The sequence below is a fragment of the Aedes aegypti genome, chromosome 3 (genome assembly GCF_002204515.2).
Source record: "Aedes aegypti strain LVP_AGWG chromosome 3, AaegL5.0 Primary Assembly, whole genome shotgun sequence".
NCBI lineage: Eukaryota > Metazoa > Arthropoda > Insecta > Diptera > Culicidae > Aedes > Aedes aegypti.
In genome coordinates this window covers 73720391-73730400 of record NC_035109.1, presented here as the reverse complement: position 1 = coordinate 73730400, position 10010 = coordinate 73720391, and the positions used below count along the sequence as shown (strand labels likewise).

Below are 10010 nucleotides of genomic sequence, written 5' to 3'. Positions count from 1 at the left end.
ACATACTAAAAAGAAGCTGAGAGGTTTTGAAATGTTTGGTTTGGCATGAAATCGGTTATGAACTTTAGAAATCTGCTTATCCTTCTACTGATGAAAAATCTGGTTACACACTTGCTTTTGTGCATGCAACAATGTCTTGATACTACTGTCAAATAGATTTATTGAAATTCTCATAGGTATGATTTTATGAGTTGTGAATGAAGTTATAGCATTTTTCCTCAAATATTAATTTGTAAAATTATTGGTAATAATTAACCAATGAATTTACCTAGGTAGGTACAGCTATACACTTTGCGGGACGGTTATCGGTTCGCTCTCAATTCTCTCTCTCTCACATTTAACTACTACACTAAAAACAATACACACAGCGCCTGTATTTTCTGGAGAAGATCAAAATAATAGAATTATTTCTCATATTTTTCATAAAATAAAAGCAAAAGTTTTAACATTTAAAAATATCTATTGAAGCAAAAACTTTTTAAATTGAAAATATGTTATTATTTTTTTTTTGTTTCTACAGAAATATTGGTTCTACTATGAACGAGTGGGTTACGGGTAGTTTCTTCCTAAAATCATACAGCCGCTGAGTACAACACTATTAACGTGTACAGTATTCTCTCGCTCTTATTTCACACCACAGTCACACACTTGCATTGAAGATTATAGCGAACAAATTGTAAACAAACAACATTTTACGATACAGTTTACTGAAATTTGGGCAACAAGTTTAATTATACTCCAAAGGAACCACAGAGATCGGTGTAACTGAGATGGGCAAAAACTGTGCTGTTGAAGGATGTCCTAGTTTCAGGCATTGTATATCAACAAAATCGTTCTACAAAATATTCACTGCAAAGAGAACGTAAGTTGATTAATCTTGTGATAATGCATTCTTCGCTGCATCACATCTGTACATTTTTTTTCTTGCAGGAATATCGACAAGTGGATCGAGTTTTGTCAAAATTCACCGCTTGCAAAAGACAGTGTGATTTGTGAGCGACATTTCAAAGACTCTGATTTCTGCAATCCCAACAACAAATCGCAAGGGTATGTATTCACATTTTTCTTTTGGATATATAGAGACTTCCCTTTGGGGCCCAGATAGCCGTAGCGGTAAACTCGCAGCTATTCAGCATGACCATGCTGAGGGTCGTGGGTTCGAATCCCGCTGGTCGAGGATCTTTTCGTAAAGGAAATTTTCTCGATTCCCAGGGCATAGAGTATCTTCGTACCTGCCACACGATATACACATGCAGAAATGGTCATTCGGCAAAGAAAGCTCTCAGTTAATAACTGTGGAAGTGCTCATAAGAACACTAAGCTGAGAAGCAGGCTCTGTCCCAGTTGGGACGTAATGCCAAAAAGAAGAAGAAGAATATAGAGACTTCAACAAAAACATTGTTGAGGAATTAAAACACTCATTCTTATCGGATATTATTTATTTCAGGGTACACTCACTTGCATGTCCGAGCCTTTATCCGCCGACTACCGGTTCAGTCGAACCGAGACCCAGTTTGTTGCATAGGGATGAAACGCAGGAACTAAAGCTAGAAATCAAGATTGAACCGACGGAAGTAAATTTTTAGTTGGCCCTTAGACATGATGTACACAATTCCTACTCAACTCAACTATTGAATTGTTTGTAGAAATTAAATGTTAATACTTAAGTAGCTATAGGTACCGCAAAGTGCCTAATTCAGCGCATTTGGTCCAAAGTTTGTCGAAATTTAAGAAAACTGTATATGATGGTGATACATCACAATAACACTGGAAATCAACATTAACATTATTTCCAATTTATTGGAAACATTCCAAAATGCGCGTAATTAGGGTCTTAGGCCCGCTGAATTACGGCACCTTACGGTATGTATATTTTATTTTGTTAATTCGACTGATAACATTTATATATTTAATAATTATAAATTAGCCAAAACAAGATAAAAAATGCGAAATATGAAAGTACACAATAAATTTAGGTCCTGTAAATGTGATTAATCTTTTCGTTCAAGTGCAATACTAAATACGAAAATTACTGGAGAAACTAACAATCGTATGTTATGGGGAATGAACTTCTTTGGATTTTTTTAGGTGCAGCTCAGGTAACGTTTAGCATAGCATATTTAATCGAACACGAAAGTCGATGTTAAAAAAATCTAGAAAATAATTCCTCCAAAGATCTGAAGATAATATCAAAATTTTGATCTTGGAATTTCTTAACCAATTCAAAATTTGATGTTTGCAGCTCACAGCTATCGATCAGATTTTTGAAAAGAAAAATATGATTTGCTAATGTTATTTCAGGAGTAAATTTTAGATCATTTCCAAATATTTTATCTTTTATATCTATTAAGGTAATATTTATTTTAGCTATTCATATCCTATTTTCTTTTCTATTACTAAGCTTTTAACGCCTGCCCGGAAACTTTTTCCGTGACATGATTTGTGCATGGTCCGTAAATACTAAACAGATCTTCAACAGTTTGGCCAAAAAGGCCATTCTTTTATGCAGAATAGCTTAAAACTGAAATTTTCTTTAGATGCTCTTTCACTAAGATGTTTTTCGTACTGTAAATAAAGAAAATCTTTCGATTACAGCGCAGACAACGCTACAGAAGGTATTAGAACGATGTTTTTATCCATACATTTGATAATTTTTCTTACACAATATGAGCTACCCTTCCTTCAGTAGTCCTAAAAGTTGTTATAGACTAGTTGCGCCCTGCTGTCCATCATTAACATGGCAGAAGCGAAACTGCAATCGAAAGCAGCAAAAAAAGACATGTACAGTCAACTTTCGTTCGTTGCACTATCTTTATGTGGGCTACACTTTAATTGGGCTTCCGTTAGTTGGGCTATAGCCCACCTAAACGAAGGCAAACGTCATTTTCAGACATAAGACGTAATTTATCAATGTTGGTAGCTCTGTTTTTCTTTTGTTCTATGTTATTTGAAAGCTCGAAACTCAGCTCGATTAGTGAAAGTCTTTCACAGCGGGCTACAGGTTTAGTGCAACGAACGAAAGTTGACTGTACTATGAATGAGCATAAGAGCTCTGCTATGTGAAGGCCCACCTAGAAATAGCATTTTTTTTAGTTGCCTTTCACTGCAAATTACGGTCAGTTATTGTTTGCGGCCAAAGGAGAAAAATATAAAAAATAATCTCACCATCCATTCATCACACTGCAGGGGTAATAACATATTTTTATTATGATGCATACTAAAATTGTATTTTCCGGGGAAGCCAGATTGCAGCACCCCAGAAGGGTTGCACAAACGACTAGCAATTTAGAACCTTACGGATGTATTTTTTAAGCTTAAATAAACTCCTTCTCACGACGTTGTATGGCTATTTTACTTTTCAATTTAAAAATGATTTTTTTTCACCAAAAGATATCTTAATACTATTTTATAAATACACAGGGCAACATTTGTTTAATAGGAAGAGAAAGTATGTACCTCATAATTTTCACCAGTAATTTTTGCAAAAATACCTATTACTGTTACCTGAGCCAGTCCCACTATGAGGCATTTTGTATACATTTTTTTTTCAACCTAGCACTAGTTTTCGACCCACTCATATGATTTTGGCCTACTTTGTATGAGAATACGAAAATTGGCACAGATTTCTTGTGGGTCGAAAATAAGTACTTTTCCCCTATTCTAGTAAATTTAGTATATCATTAGTCGTATTTATGTATTTTCATCGCACCGGAAGGGGTAACTAGTATTTAACCCAGTAATGAGCTACGCAGGTATTCCTGAACAATAAACTTGAACGTTTGTTTTCAATGTCAGGGACAGTTCAAATGCAAATCAAAACTAGAATAAGGTTGCTGTATATAAGATTGAATAGGAGAGGCGGAGGTGGAATTGTATCACAGTCATGCACAGTCGACGAAAGTAAAATTTTACAAAATATTCGCAATATCTATTACATATACTATTGTTTTACTAAATTAAATCTTTCCATTATGTATGTGGATATATTTGTATAGTCTATCTTGAACAATTAACATGGTCGCACTTGAGATAAATTGTTTTCAACAAAAAAAATAAATGTTTTTTTTAAGAAACAATAAATTAAAAAAAATATTTACAATATTAACACTCCAAATACCGTGTTAAAAACTTTACGCGGATTACCTCATAGAATAACAATGGGACAAGGGGTAGGACACTTGATCTGGTAACAAAATATTAAAAGCAAACTGAATATTTACATGCACCAGAAGAACAAATTTTATAATAGCAAAGCTCCCGTTTAGGACTTGCTCTATTTCTGCTATTGCTTTTTCGAAAGGGGATTAAAAGATGTAGTCGATTGCGTCCATCATTCAGATGAAGTTGAGCCTACGAAAGTGTATATTAGGTATTCGAACATACGCGACAGACAGGGGTGGCGGAATGAATGTGTTTTAAAATCCAGAAAACAATGAACGTACTGACCAGGTATTAGTCTGAAAAGAATTTCTCGTGGGTTGAGGAAATGGCTCTGGTTCAAGTAATGGGTATGGTAAATCAAATATACTTTTGCGGTGTAGGCGAAAAAAAAACCAGAGAGATAATACTGAAAGAACATGCAATTTAATTATCAAAATCTGTCTACAAGACGTCAAATCTACAAGACGTCAAAATAAGTTTTTCTCCCACCATACATGTTTCAGCTCATTGAAGGTTAAGTTTTTATTTGAATTTTTACATATTAAATTGCTAAAATGCGGCCGAGTGTTTCGAGGACGACTAAGATCGATATCTGACGTTATCATCCATCGTTTCTGAGTTATCTGACTAGGCATCGTCGTTCTTCATCCTCGGTGTCTTAACATCGACATCTGGTGAAACTCTGTTCACCTTTCTGCTGTGGTAATCAGGATCATACCGTAACAAAATTCTCACCATGTGTACCACTTTGAAAAAATCTTGTACCGTTTTGTCTCAAATTCCGAACAGACTCATATTCCGAACACTCGGTTTTTGTATGGCGATTTGGTTGAAATGTTTCGCTGAAATATGTCACCAAATAACAAGGAAACGCCAGTCGATTGCAATTCAATTTTAACGTCTCCAATATAATTTATACCGCGGGTGTAGTGATGATTCTCTAGTTTGAAACCAGTAGAATCAGCTCAGATAAATTTATTGACGAAATTATTCATTTGAATACGGTTTATTCGTGCTGTTCGGAATTTGAATCAAGGTGTTCGGAATATGAGACAGAATAAACACAGTGTTCGGCATTTGAATCAAAATGTTGTTCCATACTTTTACGTAAAAACAATACTAAAACTAATTAAATCAACATTATTATTGGTATACCCAACAGCTAACAGTTAGGCTTTACGAAGAAATTAAAATTTACACAAATATCAGCTAATTTATGCCAATCAGATGCATTTGAAGTCACTGTTAGCCTTAAGTGTTCGGAATATGAGTCAAAACGGTATTCTAGCGTAAACTTAAAATATGTCAGTTTTTTCTTGTATGAAAAAGTCACAGCCACCTTGATGTAAATTGATGATACTACGGATATTTATATGGACCAATGAACGTGTTCACGATTTTGACGTTTGAGCGGTGCCGAATTCACTAGTTGCCATGGTCACGTAAATAACACGGCACCGCTCAAATGTCAAATAGTGAACTCGTGCATCGGTCCATATAATAATCGATATGGATCAATGCACGGGCCCAGATAGCCGTAGCGGTAAACGCGCAGCTATTCAGCAAGACCAAGCTGAGGGTCGTGGGTTCGAATCCCACCGGTCTAGGATCTTTTCGGGTTGGAAATTTTCTCGACTTCCCAGGGCATAGAGTATCTTCGTACCTGCCACACGATATACACATGCAAAAATGGTCAATTGGCATAGAAAGCTCTCAGTTAATAACTGTGGAAGTGCCCATAAGAACACTAAGCTGAGAAGCAGGCTTTGTCCCAGTTGGGACGTAACGCCAGAAAGAAGAAGGATCAATGTACGAGTTCATTATTTAGACGTTTGAGCGGTGTCAAATTCACTGGTTCCGTGGTCACCTAAATAACACGACACCACTCAAACGTCAAATAGTGAACTCGTGCATTTGTCCATTAATATCAGCATTAATGAGTGTCCTACCCCATGCAATGGGAACTAAAAGTTCAAGCAGCTGGTTCTCAGCGACCTGTGAACCGATTTTCGATTTTCTTTCCATGCCCATTGACCCATCATGTTTACTTGATTCTGTGTAGATTTCACGTTTGTAGTGCTGTTCAGTCGTCAGAGTAGCATGAGTCAGTAACTTTTTATCGCAGGATCCACACGGTATCACTATCACGGCATTTGCAGTGTTAATTTTGTTCGATATAAGAAATACATTTAAGCTGCTAGATGGATCAATCAACATACACTACCCGTCCTAAATACGAACTCGGTTGAAAAAGTATTGCAACATTCAGCTGAATATTGAATCACCCTGAAAAGTTTAGCATCCCCCCAAAAAAGAATATTCATTATGATTTACTGTAAAACGGGGTAACTTTGATAGTTTTTTCGAAGAAAACTTGAATATTTATGCATACTGTTCCAAAGAATAATAATTTATATTTTTAAAACAAGTACTGGCATCCTAGCTATCGATTGCAGTCGATAGATTTCCAAAAGATTTATTATGAATGGATATATAATTATTCATATAATCGAAAGTTGGTTTTCTGTTTTGGGGTAACTTTGATAATGGAGTATGAATCGAACAAAATTGAATGAATTACGAACATTTGTAGGGCATTGCGTACCTATAGGCGTTTAACGTTATATGGAAATTTCTGACTTAGACTACAAAAAAGGTCCCAGTTTGTGAAAATGCGTTTGGCTAAGAGATTTGAGACCGTATTCAAGTTCTATGGTAACTAGGCTGCCAAATATAAGTGGCCAACTATTCAAAAGTACATCAAATAGTGATCGTAGAACAGATTGTTTGTAAGCGTTTCGAAAATGCTAAAATTGTGTCAATTTTCAATATTCGTATAAAAAGCCTCAAATGCACTTGATTCCAATGAAAATAGCTTTGACATGAAGTGTCATACTAATACTCTTTACTTTTGCATTTGTTTTGCTTAACTGATGAACAGAAACTTCGTTATTTCGTTTAATATGTTGTGGGTCTCGCACTATCAAAGTTACCCGCTTTATCAAAGTTACCCCGTTTTACAGTATCTCGAGATGCTGATGATCTATAATGGTGCGGTCTTCAGCAAAGTTGTTCAGCAAATCAAGGATATTCGGAAAGCAAACATTTTGGTTCGCAATTTTGCCGCTAGGTGGCACTAGTGAGCATGTATAAGTGAACATTTTAAGCACGTTCTATCTTGTGATCCACATGAGAGAGAAAGTTCATGTCTTCAGCAAAGTTGTTCAAAAGGTCAAGGACGTTTGGAAGACAGACAGTTTGATTCATTTTTACAAGCATACTAGCACCACCATTTTGAACCAAATAGTCTATCTTCCGGATTTTCATAACTTTATGAACAACTTCACATGATAGAACATGCTTAAAATGCTTACTAGCGCTACCTAGCGGCAAAATTGCGAACCAAACTGTCTGTCTTCCGAATGTCCTTGATCCACTGAACAACTTAGCTGAAGTTTGGATCTTTGCAAATCATAAGGATCTCGAGATATAGCAATTTAAAATTTACCTATTTTAAGGTGATGCTAAAATTTTTGGGGGTGATTCAATATTCAACTGGGTGTTGCAATACTTATTTAGTGAGTCCGTATTTATGACGGGTAGTGTATGCTATAAGATGTTTAACAAAATGCCAAAGAAAACAATTAGATTACATATATTATAACATATGAGAAATTCACATAATCAATTTTAATACTAAAATATTATCCACTTGTTTCTATTGACAATAGCATCCATTATATTTCATTTATTTATAAAAAAAATCACTCTCTTTGAATAATTTATTCGGAGCCTAAATGCTCGCCTCGAGAAAAAAAAAAGAAGATAGAGTTTGTTATTAGACCAAAAGAGAATCGATCTTTACAGACAAATTTTTTGAAATCAGTGAATTCAGGCATTCACACTTACCCTGTTGGAGCACTTCCTCCGCTGCACCATACTGTAGAAAAAAACATGTTTTCTTTTAGATAACTACGATTTACCTATAAATTTCAAGTATCTCAATAATTTGGTGCCTTCGAAATCGTGAGCAAGAACACAATTCGACCATTTTAAAAGTCATATTTGAATTTCGGCTAGGATTTCAGAATGTTTAACCTTAGCTTGATTAATTGATTAATATACCTACTGCGTTACTGTATCGAGAATTTTACCATTCTATGGCACCATTCTGTGGCACCGTCCCAAAAAATGCCGCTGGCATGGCTAACCGGTCATCAAAATTATAACCTGATATTCCACCAATTTATGCCACACATTATGTCCAAGGTACGTGCCAGAACCCATGAGCAGAAACCACTATAAAACATGTACGAAGAAAACCAAAAAAGAAAACTATACACTACTTCCACCAATTTCACCAATATTTCGGCAGACCGTTGGCGTCATAGAACTCCTCGGCGCACAGATCCGTAGTGCAAGTCAGCACTCCATTAGCCAGACATTCGCACACGTTGCACTGCTTGCGGAATGTCTTTCTCGGTGGACACGGAAGCCGCTTACGTTCTTCCTCTGGGCCTTTGGTTGCCGTTCGCTCGATTGCTTCCAGGATAGACTGGTCGTATGAACAAAAGCGTTGTCCGACGCCATCGAGCACGGTAATGCAGTTTATGAAACTGCTGGCCGATCCAATAGTTCGCTTGGTCCGGTCTGGCAAACTTTCGGTGGTTAAAGCTGGTGCAGCTGTCGAGTGGACAGTATAATTTGCCATGAATATAAATTTAATTTTATCTATTCCACATACAGTCACCGGCAAAATAAAGTGCCAAATTGCTTGTAAGTACTTAAATTTACCAAAATCACTTGTTAAAACGACAAATTTTCGCGTAAACTGAGATAACGTCCTAACAGCCATTGGTAACCATGTGTGTAGCTCGTTGTTTCTAAGCAAATTAATTAATGATCATCCAAACCAACAATATTGCCAGGTCCTTTCTTCACCATAAATAACGTGTCAATCCATTCAAATGCTCAGAAACAACGAGCTACACACATGGTTACTAATGGCTTTTAGAGCAAGATCACAAGTCATTCGAGAATTCTTCAGTTAAAATGTGTGTACCTCGTATCTATGATAAATTCCAACTTTTTTATTAAGAAGACACAAATGTATTCATAAGAGATGGGCCCAATATAAGTACATTAATTTTATCAAAAGAATTTCACGTTTTAACTGACCATTTTCGCCAATTTTTTGTGATTACAAGCAAGCGGGCACTTTATTTTGACCGTAACTGTATACATATATTGCCACGAGAGTCCTGATGGCTTTACCTGCTGCACATGGATTTGACGCAATTTCAAACAGAACCGTCGTTATCGCAAGCACCAAGAACGGAATCAAAGCCGAGCGATCCATTTTAATCTAGCGGACTAAAATTATATTCCACAACTGCAACTGTCAGCAGCTTTGGTCTTTGTTTTTAAATAATTAAGCTGCTCAATGCACAAGTGCACCACATGAAATATGTATGTAGAAAGGAGTTGCAATTAGAGTACAGAAAGCGATTAGTCCGCTGGCGAATCAATATATGAAATGATAACAGAGGCAGAGCAGAACGGCATGAAATAAGGTCATTTGAAATTGTACGTTACGGTGAAATTTATACTGTAGAATGTAAAAATGGCACACGTAAAATGATTTTTTTTATATTGCCCGTAAAATAATGAGTGCACGAATTCAAATGGATCCAAGTTTCATTTCTCAGAACTGGTGGCAAGTCTCTTTTTAGAGATGTGTTCAAATCTTGATTTTATTAAATAAGACGATATAGCGTGTTATTACTACTAAAGGGTGTACGGAATCAAATTGCGACACACACATTTGGCAAGATTTGGCAAAATTCACA

General features: G+C 36.0%; 2 protein-coding genes across 2 annotated transcripts; one reads left to right on the top strand and one right to left on the bottom strand.

Moving 5' to 3' along the window:
* The first annotated feature begins 538 nt into the window (after positions 1-538).
* LOC5567389 lies at positions 539-2165 on the top strand. Its single transcript, XM_001651741.2, has 3 exons — positions 539-862; positions 931-1047; positions 1448-2165. The coding sequence occupies exons 1-3, from the start codon at positions 771-773 to the stop codon at positions 1584-1586; spliced, it is 348 nt and encodes a 115-aa protein (XP_001651791.1). The 5' UTR covers positions 539-770; the 3' UTR covers positions 1587-2165.
* Positions 2166-7937: 5772 nt separating this feature from the next.
* LOC110679215 lies at positions 7938-10010 on the bottom strand. Its single transcript, XM_021853356.1, has 2 exons — positions 9436-10010; positions 7938-8844 (listed from the first exon to the last, which is right to left on the bottom strand). Exons 1-2 carry the CDS (start codon positions 9518-9520, stop codon positions 8519-8521), a joined length of 411 nt encoding a protein of 136 aa, XP_021709048.1. The 5' UTR covers positions 9521-10010; the 3' UTR covers positions 7938-8518.